The sequence below is a fragment of the Mustela lutreola genome, chromosome 6, assembly GCF_030435805.1.
Source record: "Mustela lutreola isolate mMusLut2 chromosome 6, mMusLut2.pri, whole genome shotgun sequence".
NCBI classification, from domain to species: Eukaryota; Metazoa; Chordata; class Mammalia; order Carnivora; family Mustelidae; genus Mustela; species Mustela lutreola.
The window spans coordinates 56,395,627-56,417,487 of record NC_081295.1 but is presented as its reverse complement, the minus strand read 5'-3'; the positions used below and the strand labels follow the sequence as shown (position 1 = coordinate 56,417,487).

The following is a 21,861-nucleotide window of genomic DNA, read 5'->3' as shown; positions in this document are numbered from 1 at the left end:
GCTTTTTGCTTGTTATTTTATTCATTTGTTTTTGGTTTTGTTTTTTGCTTCTATGCATAAGTGAAATCATATGGTATTTGTCTTTCTCTGACTGACTTATTTCACTTAGCATGGTACTACCCTCTAGGTCCATCCATGTTGTCACAAAGGGCAAGATCTCATTCTTCTTTATGGCTGAGTAATATTCCATTGTGTGTGTGTGTGTGTGTGTGTGTGTGTGTGTGTGTGTGTATCCCGCATCTTTTTCTATTCATGTATCAGTGGACACCAGGTTGCTTCCATATCTTGGCTATTGTAAATAATGCTGCAATAAACATAGGGGTGCATATATCTTTTCAAATTAGTGTTTTAGTTTTCTTTGTTTTTCTAGTAGTGGAATTCCTGGATCATGTAACATTTCTATTTTTAATTTTTTTGAGGAACCTCTATACTGTTTTCCACAAAGGCCACAACAATTTACATTCCCACCAACAGTGCACAAGAGTTTCTTTTTCTCCAATATCCTCTTCAACACATGTTATTTCTTATCTTTTTTATTTACCCATTCTGCCACCTGTAAAGTGATATCTCATTGTGGTTCTGGTTTGCATTTCCCTGGTGATGAGTGATGTTGAGCATCTTTTCATGTGTCTGTTAACCTGTTTGTCTTATTTGGTAAAATGTCTATTTAGAATCCCTGTCAGTTTATTAACTGGGGTATTTGTTTTTTGGTGCTGACTTGTATAAATTCTTTATTTATTCTGGATAATAACTCCTTACTGTAGATATCATTTGTAACTATCTTCTCCTACTCACTATGTTGCCCTTTTCATGGCTTTGTCTGCTGTGCAAAGCTTTTTATTTTGGTGTAGTCCCAATAGTTTATTTTTGCTTTTGTTTTCCTTGCCTTAGGAGGCATAGCTAGAAAAATGTTTCTATAGCTAATGTCAAAGAAATTACTGACTATGTTTTCTTCTGGAAGTTTTATAAATTCAGGTCTCATATTTAATCCATTTTTGAGGTCTTTCTTCCATTTAGAGTTTATTTTTGTGTATGGTGTAAGAAAGTGGTCCCATGTCATTCTTTTGCATGTAGCTGTCCAGTTTTCCCCAGCACCATTTATGGAAGACACTTTCCCCATCATGTATTTTTGCCTCTTCCTTTGTCATAGATCAACTGACCATATAAGAATAGGTTTATTTCTGGACTCTTTGTTATTTTTTTTTTATTTTATTTAATTATTTGACAGAAGGAGAGAGAGATCACAAGTAGACAGAGAGGCAGACAGAAAGAAAGGGGAAAGCAGGCTCCCTGCTAAGCAGAGAGCCCGATGCGGGCCTCGATTCCAGGATCCTGAGATCATGACCTGAGCTGAAAGCAGAGGCTTAACCCACTGAGCCATCCAGGTGCCCCTGGGCTCTCTGTTCTATTCCATTGATCTATATATCTATTTTTGTGCCAGTACCATACTGTTCTGACTACTAAGGATCATGGTATACCTGAAATCTGGGATTATGATACCTCCAGATTTGTTCTTCTTTCTCAAGATTGCTTGGGGCTACTTGGGGTCTTCTGTGGGTCCTTACAAATTTTAATCTTTTTTATTCCAGTTTGTGAAAAGTGTTGTTGGTATTTTGATAGGGATTGCATTGAATCTGTAGATTTCTTTCAGCAAGAAGGATATTTTAACAAAATTATTCTTCTAATCCATGAGCATGGGCTATCTTTCCATTTGTTTGTATCATCTTCAATTTTTTTTCATCAGTATTGTAAAGTTTTCAGAGTACAGGCCTTTCACCTCCCTCGTTAAGTTTATTCCTAGGTATTTTGTTCTTTTGGGTATAATTGTAAATGGGATTGTTGTCTTCATTTCTCTATCTGCTACTTCATTATTAGTGTATAGAAACACACTGATTTTTATATATTAATTTTGTATCTGTAAGTTTACTGAATTCATTTATTCTAATAGTTTTGGAGTGAAGTCTTTAAGATTTTCTCTATATATATAGCATCATGTAATCTGCAAATATTGCCTTCAGTTCCTTTTGTAAGGTAAATACACAAGCTAGGTCACTCTACTCTCCTACTAGTTTTTCCCTATTTTGGTCTATTCTTTAAAATTGGAATTGTAGTTCTTGAAAGGATATCGAATACAGATAACAGGGATAATAAATAGATGCAATTTTTACAGGGCAAAAAACAAGGACTTTGCTATCTCAGAGGCTGCATTCATGTGATAGGGAGATGGTACCTTGTTTTCTGGTTGGTAGAAATTTGTTTTCTCAGGGCCAGGGGAAAATATTTTTATTTGTTTCTACCTAATCCCCAGGTGGCAGGGCTGAGTCAACATCTATGTGCATGGCAGTTGTAATAAAGAATTAGAGTAACTTCTTTCTGACAAGATAGACATTTTTTTTTCTTTTTAAAAATCTCTTTCTAGATATACACAATTTAATTTTTGACTTTTTTCCTTCTAATTCTAGTTCAGTATTTATATGTCTATTCTTTGTTTTTCACTTCAAATGTTTGAGGAACATATTCATAGCAATAAGCTCTGTTACCTTCTACTGCTTGATTTGGTATAAGGAGATGGACTCATCTTGGTTCTACACTTTTCCTTCCCCTGTCACCTCTCCTACAGTCGTGTTCCCCTTGCTGTCTTTTTCTTTTTTTCCTTTTTGTCTTCCATTTCTTGATGCTTGCTCACCTTTTTGTTATTGGGCACTGATTTTCCTTCTCTGCCTTCTTGCACATGTATCTCCTTCCCCTTTCCTACTGTCCCTCCAAGCATTTATCTTAACCATTCTTTGAAGCAAACCCTCCTGTCAGAAACTCTCTGCCTGACATTTAAGGTGCAGATTTTTACACCAGCATATCATTTTCCCCATAGAAGTATTTCTACTATTTCCAGTTCGGATTCTAAGGACCTGGAATCAAAGTTCTTCGACACCAGTCAGACAAATATTTGTTGAGGAGCATAAGGAACAATGTTATAAAACAGAGAATTTCCTCTTTTCCTCTCCGTGGAAGTGATGGTACACTACTGGGGTCACATGCAGCTGGGTCCTGTTCCCTCTGTTTTCAGCATTCCTCTGGCCCCTTGATAGAAGCAATTAAGTGAGCACTTTCCACTCACAACATGTATTGCTCTCGGCTGCTTTGCTGGAAGTGTCCCAGTGCTTTCATCTGTCTCTGAATTAAACAGGGAAAATATACACATTGGGAACAATAATTTTCTCCAGTCACCATCAATCTATTGATATGTAAAAAAGAAGTATTAGCTTTTGTTTCTGATAGATCCTTACACTTTTTAAGGGCAAAATTATTGTCAAATTCAGTTTCTTAGACAGTAAGGTGCAGAAAACCACCAGTACCAACACGACCTCTTTTGTTTCCCAAGCCCCAGCCCTGACCCCCTGAGAGAAGTTTCTGGCCAAATCCGTGCACTCCAGCATTTGACGCACACTCTCTCCCAGCCAGTGACATTTTTGTTCTTTAAGCTTCAGCAACAGTGTTTTCAAGATATATACCATGACAAATTATTTTTCTATCATTAAGTTACTTTTTACAAAATAGAAATGTTTTTGTTATTTCATTATTATTAACATTGTAAATGCTTTTAGTAAAACAAATTCAAACATTAAAATCGTTCAAAGTAGAGAATGAAAATTCATTATTGTTCTGCCTACATGGACAATCATAATAAATGACTTACGAGTATCTTCCTAAACATTTTTCTTATAAATATATGTAAGCCTACTACATATAATTTACAGTAATAGTGGGATGGTATGGTACTTCCTGTTCTGTAATGTATTTTTTCCCCTAACTCTAGGAATTATTTATGCTAACATATATACTGATCTACCTTGTACTCCTTTGTTCAAATGTAACAATAACCATACATATTTCATTAATTTCATCTTGACATTTAGATTATGACCAGTGTTTTACCAATACAATTCTGTAAAATAGCATCTTTGTGTATATATTTTGCCCATTTATATGACTATTTTTTTGTGGGATTTCTACATGTGGAATTATTATATACAAATTCTTAATTTTTATAAGTATATCCAAGCTACTCTTACATTTTAATTTCTGTGCAATTAGCATTTGATATAATTAGGATTTAAGCCTGGTATTTTATTACTTGTATACTCTGCTACTTCTGTTATTTATTTTTTTTGTATCTGTTTCCTTTTTTCTGTGTGTTTCTTGAACATTCTTTGGGATTCCATTTTGAGTTATTTCTGGTGTTTAGTATGTCTCTATGTATTACTTTTTTGTCTAGTAGTTGCTCTAGGGATTAAAATATACATGCTTAGCTTTTCACAGTCCAGTAATAGCAGCATTTTGCCACTTGATATTGGAACATAGATACTTAACCATCATTTGGGCCCCTTTATCACCCTCCCTTTATAGCATAGCTGTCTAGATATTTTCTTTCTACATAATCAGAACCTACTCATAAGTATTGTTTTTAAATGTCAAATATAATTTTTAAAGCTCAAGAGGCAAAGAATACTTTATAACCATTTTGTATTATTGTATAGCCATACATAGCTTATACTTTATTTATAGCTATACATATGTTTATATTTTTTTCTTTGCTCTTTATTCATGCCTGATGTCCGAAGATTTCTTCCATTTCCTTTTTTTTTTTAATAAGAATTTCCTTTTACCATTCTTTTTTGGGGTCAGTCTTCTGGCGATAAATTATCTTAACCTTTTTTGGTCTGGAAAAAAATTTTTTTAAAAGGTTCATTTATTTATTTCAGTGAAAGAGATTGCAGAAAGTGAGCCAGAGGAAAAAGGAGAGTGAAGCTCAAACAGACTTCACACTGAACACAGGGCATAACTTGGGGCTCAATCTCACGACCTTGAGATTAAGATCTGAGCTGACACTAAGAGTCAGACACTTAACTGAATGGGCCACCCAGGTGCCCCTTGTCTGAAAATGTTTTATTTCACCCTTATTCCTAATAGGTATTTTCACTCAATACAGCGTTGTGAGTTGGCAGGCTTTGACGGGCATAGATTTCTTTGGGATTATCCTCTTTGGGATATTCTGAGCTACCTGAAACTGTTGAGTCGTGTCTTATGACAAATTTGGAAAGTTTTCAGCCATTATTCATTTAAATGTTTTTCTGGCCCCCCATTTTTTCCCCTCATTTCTGGGGACTCCGATGACACACTAGTCATATCTTCTTCTCTTGTTCCACAGATCTTTGAGGTTCATGTCATTTAAAAACTTTTCCTAGTTGTTCATAATTTCTATTGAACTGACTTCTAGTTCACTAATTTCTTTGCTATTTGCATCTGGCTATTGATCTTTCCCTGTTTTGTTTGTTTAAGTTTAGTATTTCTGGTTGTTTCCTCTTTCACATTTTTTTTACTTCTTTGCTGAGATACCCTATTTTTTGTTTGCTTCAAAAGTATTCATAATTGCTTCCTGGAGCATTTTTATGACATCAGCTTTAAATTTCTTAACTAAAAATTCCAAATTCCCTGTCCTTTCGGCATTGTGGTCTGTTGACTGTATTTTCTCATTGAAATTTAGATTTTCCTGGTTTTTGCATGATGAATAATTTTGGAGAGTTTCCTGGACATTTTTAGTGTTCTATTTTATGACCGTTTTCTAATTAAATTTTTTATTTAGCACATACTCAACCTGTTTAGATTCAGAGTACACATCCTGGCTCACTTCCGTGGGCTGTGTTTCGAATGTTACTTTAGTTTATAGAGCCTGTGCAATGCTACTTGGCTCTGCCACTCTTGTTTGTTATCCAGGTGATAAGATTCCATCCCACAGTATCCTGAGCACCACCAGAGGAGGGGGAAGTGTACCTCCTCATTCCTGCATGGGCAGAGTGGGGAAATAAGAGTTTTTCCAACAGGCTCTACTAATGCAGAAAACACTTCCTCCTTACTGCAGAAGGAAGACAGAAGTCCTAATTCTGTCCCCTGACTCCACTGGGGAGAGAGACCACCTTGTTTGCTTCAGGACAGGCAAGGAAGTCAGAGTTCCACCTTCAGGCACTGTATGGGAGGGGCACCGCCTGTTACCCTGGTGAAGGTGGGGAAGTATGGTCTGAGCTCTTTCTTCTCTGCATAATTATGCTCATTCAGGTTGCTTGCTCAAGTCTCTGTCCCTGATCTTTTGGAATTGTGATTGATGTGATTAACTAAAAAGCATTTTTTATTATCCCTTTAGCATTGTCATAGGAGGAAGAGGATATAAATTTATGTAGGTATTTAGTTATCTTGACCTAGGAAGATATTAAGATTCCAATACAACTGCATTCTAAAGTGACTTTTGGTAATTTATATTTATACTAATAAAGGAGGCGCCCTTCTTCATAAGCATGTAAAATAATTAAATATTTTGATAGTTGTGGTGCTAACACAGTAATCTCAGTAAAAACTGCCCAATATTCGTCATTTACATGCAGTTAAAAAAAAGGTGTAAAAATGATTCAGTGTTCTATAAGGACTCAAATAAGTAAACTCAATGTTCTATGATGACATCTTCTATGTATTTACATTATATACTATTTATATATTATATATTTATGTGTAATATATTTCTTTTTTTTTTTTTAAGATTTTATTTATTTATTTGACAGGCAGAGATCACAGGCCAAAAGGCAGGCAGAGGGAAAGGGAGAAGCAGGCTTCTGCTGAGCAGAAAGCCCAATGCGGGGTTTGATCCCAGGACCCTGAGACCATGACCTGAGCCAAAAGCATAGGCTTTAACCCACTGAGCCACCCAGACACCCCATGTAATATATTTTTTAAAGTATTTATTTGAGAGAGAGAGTGAGCATAAGTGAGGGGGTGGGCCAGAGGGAGAGAGACAAGCAGACTTCCTGCTGAGCCCTTAAATCATGACCTGAGCTGAACAGACCCTTAACAACTGGACCACCCAGGGGCCCCTATATATATAATATTTAATTTCTTCATAAACTTTAAGGAAGCAACCCAACCAATGTATTAATATCAAGGAATCAAAAAAATTCCTAAGAAAATTGTGATATCTAGTTAAATTATGTTTTAGATATATAATACTGAACGCATTTTCCGAGTTATTTCTCATAATAGCTGTTTTGAGATGCAATCACATACCATGTAGTCCATCTATTTAGACTGTACAGTTCGATGGTATTTAGCAATCAAAGCATTCTCAATTGAGATATGTTATTGATTAGCTGGAAGCAGATGACATTCGTTGAACTGGTTTAAGTTAAGTTCCTATGTTGGCTTAAAACTTTTCCTTCATAGGGATTCAGTTGGTTCCTTCAAAAATTTTTTTGAAAATTAAAGTGTAGAAAGAGAACTGCTATTATTAGTTTTTCATTGTGGTAAAATATACATGACATAATATTTAGCATTTAACCGTACAATTTGAATTTACAATTCAGAGGCATTACATATTTTTGCAAGGTTGTACAACCATCAAGACTATCTCCTTCTACAACTTTTTCATCATCCCAAAAAGAAACTCTATACCTATTAATATCATCCCAAACAGAAATTCTACCTATTAACATCATCCCAAACAGAAACTCTGTACCTATTAAACAGTAATTTTTCATCCTCCTTTTCACCCAGTCCCTGGTAACCTCTATCATGTCTCTTGCCTGCAAATTTGCTTTTTTCCAGATACATCATCTAAGTAGAAGTATACAATATTTGTCCTTTGTGTCTGACTTATCTCACTAGGTATTCTTTTGGGTTATATCATTTGAAATTAGAAGAGAGAGTGGCTAAACTCCAGTGTTTAATCCTGTCTTGTCCTATCTCAACTCTTAGGGAAGAAAGAAAGATATATAACCACTAGGGCAGGCGATCTGAGTTCAGACTTACAGGTGCCATGCAAAGAGACCAGGTTTCACCCTATTGCTCCTATCTACTTGTGAAAAGTGGACCGTTCTTTGAATCTTCAATTGAGATGTTAACTTCTTGTGAAGACTTCCACAAGCTATATTTGTCACGCGTTCTTTTCTGGTCCTAGAACATTTTGAACTATTATGTATGATACTGTTTGCATATATGTCTTCCCTCACTAGACTTGAAACAATGCAATGGTTTAGGCCAGGTGTTTTCCAGATTTTTATGTTCACAGTGGTCACACTACTACTGAAAATATTTCTTGGGCAAAGGAATAAATCCATGATAAAATTTTACATGTAAAACCAAAATCTAAAAAAATACATAGTTTTTTGACTTCATAATCATTAATGTTATCATTTGTCTTAAACTTTTAATTATGAAGTCATATGTATACAGGAAAATATATCATGATTTTATTAAATAAAGTATCAATCAACTTCATATTAAGAATGAGATCTTTAATTAGGAGCAGAAGCAATCTGATAATTAGAAGTTTAATATCACTGACTCCAGCAGGATAAAAAATAATTACTTACATTTGGGGAATTTGTGTTATGACTATATTGAGTTATTTAATTATGGCCAAACTTATCTATGGCTGTATAATGTTTTGGTTCTGCTATTGGAAACTCTTTAATTTCCTGTGTTATGCAGGATGGGATACCCAAGAATATGTTTACAAGACTTCAGAAAGAGATTCCTAAGCATCTTTCTTTCTTTGGCTCAGGTCATGATCCCAGGGTCTAGGATCGAGCCCCACTTTGGGCTTCCTTCTCGGGAAGCGTGCTTCTCCCTGTCCCAATCCCCTACTGCTTATGTTCCCTCTCTTCCTCTCTCTCTCTTTCTGTCAAATAAATAAAATGAAAAAAAAAAAAAAGACCTCAGAAATAGTGACATATTTGACATGATGATATATCAACATATCTGTTGATATAGATAGGGATGTGCTGACTTTACATAAAATAATCCACTCAAATTCCCGGCCATGGTAGTATTGAAAACCAGTATGCTAGGCTTTAGATGTAAGAAGCTAAGGTAAAATAAAAAAAACACTGGAAAGTCACATCAGTGCTGTACAATAATGGATGAGAGAAAATAATGTTAGTCACTGATGCATTCCTTTTTTTCTCTTGTTTAGGGTTGCTGGAGAAAGATAACTATTGATGACTTTCTGCCTTTTGATGAAGACAACAATCTATTGCTTCCAGCCACAACCTGTGAATTTGAACTCTGGCCAATGCTTCTGTGTAAAGCTATCATTAAGCTGGCAAATGTTGAGTACGTGGAAAGAAGAATGATCATTCAGTTATATAAAAACAAAAAGACAACAGACAACTATACATCTATATCATATAGCTTTCTTTTTTTTTTAAATCAATGTAAAGGAGTTTTCTTTGCAGACAATGTAAATGTTCTAATATAAAAATGAATATGCCAAAATCACTAATTGGAAATACTGGGTTAGTCAGCAATAAGATGGCATTCTCCCAAGAAAAAATATTCAAAAATTATTCTATATTCAGTGCTTTCTTGCAAATGGCTAGTGATCATGAGAAATAATATTTTGGCTTAGTGTGAGAAAAAAGTTGGTTTGTAGGGGGAAATATTGGTTCATCTAAATACAAAATAATATATCCTGGATCCAGTTCAAATGTTAGGTTCTGTGTGTGTGCAGCAATAATTTACTAATCTTGAAAACCTGAACTCTTCTGAGGGATGTCAGTATGTTCCTCATGTTTTTGGTAACATTGGTCCCTTTTAATACATTCGTAATAAAAACTACTCATATTTGCTTCAGTACTTGTGAAATCTGCTTGCCACCTTCCATTCCTGAATGTCTTGTGCATCAACGTATATGAGACATGTCTGCTGTGTTCATTCTCTTGGCTTCCACCTACAGACACCCTAGGCCAATCCATCCCCCACCCAGCCATGCAAAAACAGTTTAGATGCTTGTGTTGCAAAGGCATGGCAACTTTGTATCATTGCTCAGTGGGAGAATTCTCACATACATGGCACTGGCTTGAATTTGATACCCTTCACCCTCCTACAGTGTGTGAGAGCATCTCATTCTCAATGGAACACCCACAGGCTCAAACAGAGACCACTTTAGCCCTTTGCTCAAATCTCAACCTCCTCCCCTTCAGGAAATATAACCTTGTCTGTCATCAGACCTCTGCTCTGCTTTTTGTGGATTTTGTTTTGGCTCCCCTTTCTCTCTCTTTCCCATGGATACACAACAAAACCAGCCACTCCTACTGCAATCCTTGTCATCTCTTTTTTCTCTCACCAACCCTTGATTTTCTGTTTGGAATTTGTTTTACCCAGCTCACAACTCTTAATTTCAATGATTTTTTTTTTTTTTTTTTTAAACTCAGCCCAGATCTTTTTAGGTAGCTAAATAGTACTAAGTATTCATACTGGTGACAGCTATGTTTGTTTGTTTTGAAAGAAAATAATGTTCCTCACATTCCTAATTCTCAGACCTAACTTGAATTTCTGAGAATTAGAGCTGAATTAATATCAGTGAAGTGTTAAACCTGTGACCTAGAAAATTGGAGTGGCAATTTGTCTTTCTTAAAGCTACAGTTCCATAGAATTTTATAGCAACCTAAGAAATAAGATTATTTTTATTTTAAAAAATAGATAAATCCAGCCTGAAAATAAAGGACCAGACTAGATGTAAGACATTTCTGAGGCTTTCTAGTGGATACCTGAACTGTGTGGTACAATTTATATTTGTCTATACATTTTTCCCTCAGATTTAATAGTATATAGCAATTATTTTCATATGAGTTTTATCTTTCTACATTAAAAATTAATGTGCAGTAATTATGTCAATACCATTGTGAGCTATGCAAAGGACAGAACATTTTTTTTTAGATTATTTATTTATTTATTTGACAGTCAGTGATCACAAGTAGGCAGAGAGGCAGGCAGAGAGAGAGGAGGAAGCAGCTCCCCGCTGAGCAGAGAGCCCGATGCGGGGCTTGATCCTAGGACCCTGGGATCATTACCCGAGCCGAAGGCAGAGGCTTTAACCCACTGAGCCACCCAGGCGCCTCAAGAACATTATTTTTATGAGGTTTGCCAGTTGTTACCTAAGTAGGATTATCCACAGAGGAGTTTAGACTAGACTGTGAACTACCCCAAGTGATTTTTGTTATCTGTGACATATGTAGACCCATCAAAATTAATAATCTATGGGGCGCCTGGGTGGCTCAATGGGTTAGGACTCTGCCTTCGGCTCAGGTCATGATCCTGGGGTCCTGGGATCGAGCCCCGCATTGGGCTCTCTGCTCAGCGGGGAGCCTTCTTTCCCCTCTCTTTCTGCCTGCCTCTCTGCCTGCTTGTGATTTCTCAGTCAAATAAATAAATAAAATCTTAAAAAAAAAAAGGAACTGAAATCACAAGGATAAAAGACACTGTTCTCTTTTTTAAAGAACATGTTAGTATACTGAATATATAAAATATATATAATCTAAATTTACATATTTTATAATATATGTGAATATGTTTTATGTATATGACATGAATATTACCATATATTTTTAAAATAAGGCTTATAGCATGTTTCTAAAATAAACATAAAATTTTATCTTTGGATCTCTTTAAACACTTTAACAAAACAAATCATCTGGCTTTTACAATAGTATTTTCTTGTATTTAATAGGTAACCACTATGACCCCTACATTTTTTATGGCTATATCATTGTTTATTATTATTTTTATTATCATTGCTACTAACTATGCTATTGTGCATTTGCCTCTTTAGCATCCATATAGCAGAGAGGAGAGAACTAGGGGAGTTCACTGTTATCCACGCACTCACAGGATGGTTACCAGAAGTGATCTCTCTCCAGTAGGTTTTACCATTAACTTCTTCATATATTTTTTTTTCTTCCCATGTAATGTTTCTTGAATTAAACATTTTTAATCTTTAAGAAAACATCAAGAAATGACATATTTTACAAAATGTTTGTGAAAACACTATTCTATAGTATTCTATAAAATTCCTTGAGAATTTCAGGATAACTTCTGTTTCCTTAAAAAGACTGTGAATTTAATCTTTAAATATCTGGATGACAAATATGAAAACAATGTTAATTCTTTATTGTAGTAAACTATTTACATGCATTCCTTTATATTATACAGTTACTAAACTTATTCAATACAGAAACATAAAGGCAACTTTTAATTAGCCACACGTATAGGAAATAATAATAATGAAATACCTACTAGGTATTAGGTACTTTAATATAATATCTCTAATCAGAAACCACAGTCTTGAAAATATTTAATCATTCATATGGCCTCATCAGCTGGGTATGTGTCATTACAAACAAGGAAACTGAAGCCCAGAGTGGTTTAGTTTTTATAAAATCAAATCCATAGCATAGTTATTGGATCATCTCCGATCTTTGATTTTTACTGGAAATGTGCCATTCTCAAAGGATCCAGGTTAGAGGAGATTGAATTCAGTCCCCAGTAACTTGGATTCTACCATCTGAAACATCTTTTTAGCAGGATAAACTAGCTTTTGCTTGGTTCAAATAAACATATCTATAAGGTGAAAAAAGAAGAAGAAAAGTAGACCCCTTCCTCAAGGGACTGCTTCCTGAAGGGAGAGCTGATCATGTTTTTTAGGGGATGATCTAGATAGGTCTTCTCACGGAAAATCCTTTTGGATATCTAAGCAAAGAGAATATTTCTTGAAATACTATGAGTAATATTGGTGGAGGGAGGTTTAAGATGAGGTTTAAAACTGGACTTTTCTAAATTTTTATCTTCAGCATTGATGGAATGCTTATAATTGTGCCTTAATTTTTCCTGTGCGATAGTGAATAAATACAGCCAAGACATGAAATCCTCAGAAGTCCATTGAAAGATGGTGAAGAAATAGGAAATCAAAATAATTTACAACTAGAAAATTAGTCCATTAGAAATTGTGAATTATCTCTTGCCAGAGTCATACATGAAAACTGAAAAGTGTTTCATACACTACCTTAAAATTAATTTTAAAAATTTTAAGAAGTTTTAGGCATACTCTTTGCATGAATTTCTGGTTGCTATGCAATTTCTATGAAAATGATATAAAGGGGGAAATCTTGAGCTTTGGAGTCAGAACTATATAGCTAGATTTTTGTTCTGACACTTCAGTTTCAAGCTGTGTGAATTTTGCAAGTAACGTAATTTCTCTGGGTCCCAGTTTCTTCATATGTAAAGTGGGGATAAAATGACCTATTCTATATGGTTGTTCCAAAGATAAGTGAGTAGGTGATAGAAAAAGTAGCTACTGTATGGTAGACACATAATTACTGTAAGTTTCTTTTCCTCTCTAGTAGCTATCACTAGATTATTTAGCATTATCTAGATATATGTATAATAATTAGTAGTTAAACTTTGAAAACAGGGAAAATTCTCAAGAATACATGAGACTGATCCAAGCATTCAAATTTATCAATTTTCTCCTAAATACAACTAAAAAGTAAAAAAATACATACTTTGGGGGAGCCTGGATGGCTCAGTTGATTGGACGACTGCCTTCAGCTCAGGTCATAATCCTGGAGTCCCGGGATCAAGTCCCGCATCGGGCTCCCAGCTCCATGGGGAGTCTGCTTCTCCCTCTGACCTTCTCCTCGCTCACTGCTGTCTCTCACTCTCTCTCTCTCAAATAAATAAATAAAATCTTTAAAAAAAAACATACTTTGATCTATGTATGATTTATACTTTTTCCCATGGGTATTCTGTCACATTATTCATATAGTTTAAAATTATAATATACTATAAAATTGCAAAATTTATTTATGCATACCTATGTACTATTAAATGAAAAGGATGTCATGAAATACTATATAGATGATTGTCATGAAATGTTTAGGTTGAAATATGGAAGCAATTGCCATCAGCCAAGGATGCAAGTGGGGGTCAGGTAGGGTTTCATGGAGAGTGTTCTCACTTGGTCTGAGTCTTTACTGGGTTTGTCTGAAGGAGGGGATGGAGAGGCCCAGTAAGGGCAGGAGAACAATATTCTCAGTGTCACATGATGTATTCAGGAGTGGGATGTTTGTGTTACCAGGAAGTATTAGAATGTGAAGAGAAGGCCTTTGAGGGACCTGCAGGAGTGTTCATGGTTTTACAGGGGTCAAGGAGAATTAAAATGCTGAAGTTCCAAGCTCGTGTTGACTATTAGAACTTTTTCCCATGTGAAGATCAGTTAGGATGAAAGTGTTCTGTGGCATTTCCAACAGACACATTCCCTTCCACTCTCCGGTGGGTGTACCAGAGGGAAGCACTGGTCTACATACATTTATTGGCCTTGCCTCTTATATTTTCCTTCAATTAGTGCAGTTTTACCATCTGAAAAGAAAGAAAGAAACCTTTTGACCCTCCGTATAATAATAGAAACAATCAATGATATGTCTCTGTGGATATAAGAAGATTATTTCAAATTAAGAGATGATTAGTTCCTAGGCACACTTCTCTGATGTTTGCATGGTTCATCCGTAATAGAGCAACTGGTCACCTTCCTTTTTAAAACTGAAATATAATTGGCATACAATATCCTGTTAGTTTTAGGTATTGATCATGGTGATTCAATATTTTTATATATTACTAGATAATCTCCGTGATGTCTAATCACCATCTGTTACAATATAGTTATGACAATATTATTGACTATATTCTCTATGTTCTATGTTGCATCACCGTGACTATTTTATAACTGGAAATTTGGACCTCTTAATCCCTTCGCCTATTTCACTCCACCCCAATGCCTCCCCCTCAAACAGCCAATGGTTTATTTCCTGTATCTGTGTGTCTGTTTTTGTTTTCTTTGGTTTGTTTGTTTGTTTTCAGGTTTCTGGCTCAGGAATTTTTTCTTAAAATTTAATTTTTTCAGTGTCCCAAGGTTCATTGTTTATGCACCATATTCAGTGCTTCATGCAATATATGCCCTCCTTAATACCCACTAACAGGATCACCCACTCCCCCAACCCCCTCCCCTCCAAAACCCCCAGTTTGTTTCTCAGAGTCCACAGTATCTCATGGTTTGTCTCCCCCTCCAATTTCTCCCAACTCACTTCTCTCCATCTCCCAGTGTCCTCCATGTTATTCCTCCACAAGTAAGTAAAACCATACGATAATTGACTCTCTGTGCTTGACTTATTTCACTCAGCATAATTTCCTCCAGGCCTGTCCATGTTGATACAGAAGTTGGGTATTCATCCTTTCTGATGGAGGCATAATACTCCATAGTATATATGGACCATATCCTCTTTATCCATTTGTCTGTTGAAGGGCATCTTGGCTCTTTCCACAGTTTGGCAACTGTGGCCATTGCTGCTGTGAACATTGGAGTACAGATATTTGGGGAAAATACTTTTGTTTGTTTTGTCTTTTACATTCTACATATAAATGAAATCATATGGTATTTGTCTTTGACTTTTTACATCTAGCATTATACCCTCTAGATCCATCCATGTTGTTACAAATGGAAAGATTTCAATCTTTTTTTATGGCTGATAATATTCCATTATATATATATATATATATAAATATAATATATATATATACATATATATAATGAAAGTGTTATTCATGCATATATATAATATGCCACACCTTCCTTATCCATATCTTAGCTCTTGTAAATAATGCTGCAGTAAACACAGTGTGCACATATCTCTTCATACTGGTGTTTTCCTTTTATTCAAATAATTCCAGAATTGGAATTGGATCATATGGTAGTTCTTTTTCAATTTTTTTGAAGATACTCCATGCTGTTTTCCATAGTGGGTGCAGCAATTTACAACAATGCATAAAGTTGCTTTTTCCACATCTTTGCCATACTTGTTATTTCTTGTTTTTTGATAACAGCCATGCTAAAAGTTATGAAGTAAAATCTCATTGTGGTTTTGATTTGTATTTCCTTGATGATTAGTGATGCTGAATATCTTTTCATGTATCTTCGATTATCCATATGGTTTTTTTTTTAATTTCTTAGTTCTCTATTGTGATCCATTGATCTAAGTGTCTGTATGTCAATAGTATATTGTTTGATCATTATAGATTGGTGACATAGTTTGAAATCAAGAAGTGTGAGTCCTCCAGCTTTGTTCTTTCTCACACTAGCTTTGGCTATTAAGAGTTTTTTTGTGGTTCAATACAAATTTTATGATTGTTTTTCCTATTTCTCTGAAAAATGTCATTAGAATTTTGATAGGGATTGCTTTGAATCTGTCGATGACTTTGGGTAGTCTGGACATTTTTACAATATTAATTCTTCCAGTCAATGAGCACAGAATGTCTTTCCATTTATTTGTGTCATCTTCAATTTCTTTTATTAATGTCCTATAGTTTTAAGTATACAAGTCTTTCACCTCCTTGGTTAAATTTACTCCTTTCGATGAGATTGTAAATGGGATTGTTTTCTTTATTTGTGTTTCTGATGATTCATCTAGTGTATAGAATGCAACAGATTTTTGTATATTGATTTTGTATCCTGCAACCTGACTGAAGTCATTTATTGGCTTCATAGTTTCTGGCGGCGTCTTTTGAGTTTTCTCTCTTTTTTATATCATTTGCAAATAGCGACCATTTTACTTCTTCCTAGCTAATTTGGATGCCTTTTATTTCTCTTTCTTGCCTACTTGCTTTGGTTAAGAACTGCAATACTATTGAATAAAAATGGTGAGAGTTGGCATCCTTGTATTGTTCCTAATCTTGAGGAAAAAATTTTAGATTTTCACAGTTGACTGAGTATGATATTAGCTGTGGGCTAGTCATATATGGTCATAATTATGTTGCAGTATGTTCTCTCTATACCCACTTTGCTGAAAGTTTTTATCATAAATGGATATTAAATTTTGTCAGTGTTTTTTTTTCCATCTATTGAGATGACCTTATGATTTTTATCATTCATTTTTAATGTGGTGTATCACATAGATTTGCAAATGTTGAATCTTAGTTACTTACATCCCTGGAATTAATCTCACTTATTTAATGTGTTATTGAATTCTATTTGCTAATATTTTGTTGAGGATTTTTGCATCTATGCTCATCAGAGATTTTGGTTAGTAATTTCTTTTACTTGTGGTATCTTTATCTGGTTTTGGTATCAAAGTAATGATGGCTTTATAAAACAAGTTAGAAGGTGTTCCTTCTATATTTTTCCACAGAGTTTGAGAAGAATTGGTATTAATTACTCTTTAAATGTTTGGTGGAATTCACTAGTGAAGCCTGGAGTTTTGTTTTTGTGGATTATTTTGATTGCTGATTCAATACCTTTGCTAGTAATTGGTCTGTTAAGATTTTTTATTTCTTTTTGACTTGGAAATTAATGTTGATGTGTTTTATCTAAGCCCAGGATATATGGACAAAGTATGGGAGCTCTTGAAAGAAATATTGCCTGAATTTAAGCTGTCAGATGAGTCCAGCTCTGAAAGCAAAATAGCTATGTTAGATGCCAAGTTAAAGGAACCAGTGAAGGACAGCAAAGAATTCAAACCTGAAGGTTCAATGACAGCTCTAAAGGTACCTGAGAAAAGTGACAAAACTCCAAAGGGTAAGACATTTCATATTACAATGTCATTCATATGTATGGATATTGTGTATAAGTGATTTACATTCATTGCTTAATTTAATGATTATTTGTTGTCATTATCATTTACTGTGTTGTGAAAATAATCAGGATCTAATCTTTCTAGGATTTTAGAACTAGTAATGTTATTTACTAGATGTTAGTTATTATTCCACATTTTGCTCTCTTTAAAAATCAAGGGCAACTATATGTTTTGATGATACTAAAGTAATGTAGTATTAACATAGGAAGACACATTAAGCATCAATTTCCATCAGACACACTTCCTTATATGTTATATGTAGAGTGGAATGGAGCAAAACTGCAAAGGGGAAAGTTGTCCTATTTTTTTTTTTTTCTTCTACCAAGGAAATTCAAAATAGACACAGTATGGATTTTGTTTTGCTGACCATTTGTTGTAAGGTTTAAGTTCAAATTTGAAAATAAAATAATGTCAAGTTATTTTCAAAGTCTAAGATCTTAAAGTGAGAAACATATTGAATAATTATTTTATATTTTCTAAAATATTTCATATAGCTATACATATGAATAATAATGCTTTTATAGTAAAGTAGAATTAAATATACTATGATGTATTCAGATTTTTGTATACCTTAAAAGCATCTATAATGATCTTTAAAATATTTATGAAATCTTATATTTTGCCCAAATTTTTCCTTAGCAAGATCTTATCTACCAACTTTTACCATGCAGAAGTTATTGCTATAAATATTCCTCAAGAGTTTACCAAGATCAAGTGTATGAGTGATATCTGCCTATCATAAGCCCTTCTTTAAATGACCTAATGTGCATTAGTTTATGAAGGGAAACAGGAAAAGAAGGCTGATTAAATTTGTTTTACCTAGCATATCTCAAATTAGTTTGAACTTAGAAGCCTTTTTTCATGTATCACAAATTAACATATGTATATCCATCCATTCAGATATATTATTTTCTGAGTAGAATTCCAATAAATGTTCCAGGAACTAATAATAATCTGGTGAACAAAATCAGATGTGGAACTTATCTCCTAGTGCTTATGACTAGTGAGAGAGACTAACATTAATTTTAATTCTAAAAACCATTACTATATACTAAGACATGAGCCTTGAAGGAAAATACAGAAAAGTATGGGAGTGCATACTTAGTCTAGGGCATCAGGGAAGAATTCCCTAAGGAATTTTGAGCTATGTTTACAAAGATGAGAGGGATTTCTTGAGGAAGATGAGGGAATGTGGAAAGAGCATTTTCTGTGAGAAAATAGTAGATATACATCTTATGATGCTGGAGGAAGAATGAGAAAACTAGCCTCATTCCAAAATGAGAAAACTAACTTAAAATTATATATAGTATACAAAATTATATATTGTTAGATATACATTATATTCAAATGATCATCTCCATTTAGCAAAATAAATGTATAATCAATAACCAATAATTCTTCACGTCTTTGGCAGTACATCACCAATTTTCAAAGTTTTCTATTGCTTTATTTTGATGTTTCTAATTAGAGGTGGGTAGTGCTTTGGGAAATATGTGGCTATGGTTTTACATTTAAATAACATTATTGTTTTGGCCACCTTTTCAACATAATAACTGAATAAGTAATATAATTTGAGATTTTGTAGTTAAAAGATTTATCATATATATTTTTAATATGTTAGAAAAAGCAGATGCAAAAGATGTTGGGAAGAAAAAGAGTAAAAATGGAGAAAAAGAAAAGGAAAAAGAAAAATTCAAATGGTCACTTCATGCTTCAAGACCCTCATCAGATGTACAGTACTCACTGCAGTCTCTGTCAGATTGTAAGATTTCAGTATTCTAGAATAATAGCTATTTTAGTTGTATCCTAAAATGTTGGGAAAATTTGGAGTTTCCAAAGTTGGAATACAACTTTGGAACATAAAAGTGTATTGCCTGTTTAGGCATATCTAAATAAGTTTGCTCGAGTTTGCCCATAATTGTTGAACTCTCAAATCAACATGCATGCATGTGGGGGCAAAGCTTGCATGTGTGACAGAAGCCAAGGTTATCCCAGTTCTTATGGTACAACAGTCACAGAAGTGTTTGCATGGAGGAGGACATATACTAATAAATGTATATGTTATGTATTAACATAAAGCAATCTGTTACATATTGTTATATATAGCATATTATAATATATAAAACATACTACATAAAATACAATCTATATTATATGACACATTGTAAAATATCCATAAATATTTATATATAGTTATATAAACTATATAAATATAAAATATAATTACATATTAGTATATATACATATTAGTATATATACATATTAGTATATATACATATTAGTATAAATATATGTTGGTATATGCTTCCTCTGTATAAATAAACTATATCTATATATCTACATCCATATATATATATATGTGTGTGTATTCCTAGATTCAGGTCTCTGCTCCATGAAAAATATACAAAGTTTAATTTAAATGTAAAAAATATGTTTGCATAAGTTTCATATATTTTACCTTTTAATCTTTTCTAGATTGATCCTGGTTCATATTTAACTTGTATTTTATGGCTCTAAAAATATTTCTCTTTAATAAAAATCCAATACAGTTCAATATTAGTACTTGAATTTGTAAAGGGATAAAACAAACTTTTTAATTAAAAATAAAGATAATAGAGAAAAATAAATTATACCATTTTAGCCAGACTCTTTAAAGAACAAACGCATACTGAATCAAATATAGTAATTTCAGGCCTGTTAAGAAATACGTGAAAAAATAAGTGATGCTCAGAAACATTAAATATTAAGTAGCTCATATTGTATACCTGAAACTAATACAACACTGTATGCTAACTATCCTGGAAATAGATGATAGATAGATAGATAGATAGAGAGATAGATAGGAACTTCCTGGCCAAATGTATCTATGTTTTCTTTCTTCTTGAAATGACATAGAAAGTTCTAGCCTGCTTTAAATTCAAAATAAGATTTTATTTATGAAAGCTAAAAAGTTTCAATTTTAAAATCATTCCTTTTGAATATAATCATTTGTAGACTATTATAAGTGACATTGACTAATAGAGTTTTTTGATAACTTTTTTATAGTGACATTAAATGATTTCTTAAGCAATTAAATGGTATTATGATGAAGGCAAAACTAATGAGATGTTCTATAAAATAGATGCATATGTGACATTTAACATTTATTAAATGAGTTTACAGTCATTTACCTATTTTTCACCATGCAAAGATGTGCTCATTAAGGAATTTGAACAATCTGGAATGATCTACTGACAGACCCATTTGGCTAGAATTTCCATGACATGGTATATGTTTTTTCTACAGGTTCTTCAGCAATACAATCTCCACACATGGTTGTATATGCTACGTTTACACCCCTATATTTGTTCGAAAAAAAGATCTTTTCATTAGAAAAAATGGTAAGCACTCAAGGCCAGGAAGCATAGGGTGTGTGTGTGTGTGTGTGTGTGTGTGTGTATGAGTATATGATAGAGTGTGTGTGTGTGTGTATGAGTAGGTGGATGAGAGAGAGAGGGCAGTGGGGAGGGAGAGAGGAATAAAGAGAGAGGTTATTTGTTGTCGTAGAAGGTATATCATAATTTAATTAAATTCTATACCTGGATTTCAGTCTACTTATGTTTAAAATATTAAACACTTAAACACAGGGACCTGGAACATTCAAAATAGCAACATGGACGGGACTGGAAGAGATTATGCTGAGTGAAATAAGTCAAGCAGAGAGAGTCAGTTATCATATGGTTTCACTTATTTGTGGAGCATAACAAATAGCATGGAGGACAAGGGGTGTTAGAGAGGAGAGGGGAGTTGGGGTAAATTGGAAGGGGAGGTGAATCATGAGAGACTATGGACTGTGAAAAACAATCTGAGGGGTTTGAAGTGGCGGGGGGGTGGAAGGTTGGGGTACCAGGTGGTGGGTATTATAGAGGGCACGAATTGCATGGAGCACTGGGTGTGGTGAAAAAATAATGAATACTGTTATGATGAAAATAAATAAATGAATAAAAAATGAAAAAAATTATCTTAGATGATTGCAAGTTTCTTGTCAAAAAAAGTATCATTTTTCCATTCTAAGCAAAAGAAAAGGCATATGAGTTATATATTTCAGTATGAATCATGTAAACATATCTAAATAATAATAAATTAACTTTCCATAACAGATCATTATTATTTTCTTAACATAAGATGATTTAAATGAACTCACAACCACAGCTGGCAAACTACTATTATAACCTCCTTGTAATCTTTAGATAATATACACAAAAAATGTTAATTGATTTTTCTTGTAAGTCTAACAATTTGGAAGAAATTTAGAAAATGTACATAAAGGCATTGGAATTAAAATATTCATAGTATAAATACCTAGACATATGCAATGTTAACA

The 21,861-nt window shown here is 33.8% G+C and overlaps 1 protein-coding gene across 3 annotated transcripts in view; it reads left to right on the top strand.

Moving 5' to 3' along the window:
• The window catches only part of ADGB (androglobin), a 171,892-nt gene that overhangs the window by 40,701 nt on the left and 109,330 nt on the right, over window positions 1–21,861 (top strand). For all 3 annotated transcript variants that reach the window (XM_059177313.1, XM_059177312.1, XM_059177311.1), the window contains exons 6-10: window positions 9,014–9,153; window positions 11,651–11,737; window positions 17,238–17,440; window positions 19,120–19,260; window positions 20,784–20,878. In XM_059177313.1, coding sequence (XP_059033296.1) covers window positions 9,014–9,153; window positions 11,651–11,737; window positions 17,238–17,440; window positions 19,120–19,260; window positions 20,784–20,878 — 666 coding nt within the window. The remainder of the gene's footprint in view (window positions 1–9,013; window positions 9,154–11,650; window positions 11,738–17,237; window positions 17,441–19,119; window positions 19,261–20,783; window positions 20,879–21,861) is intronic.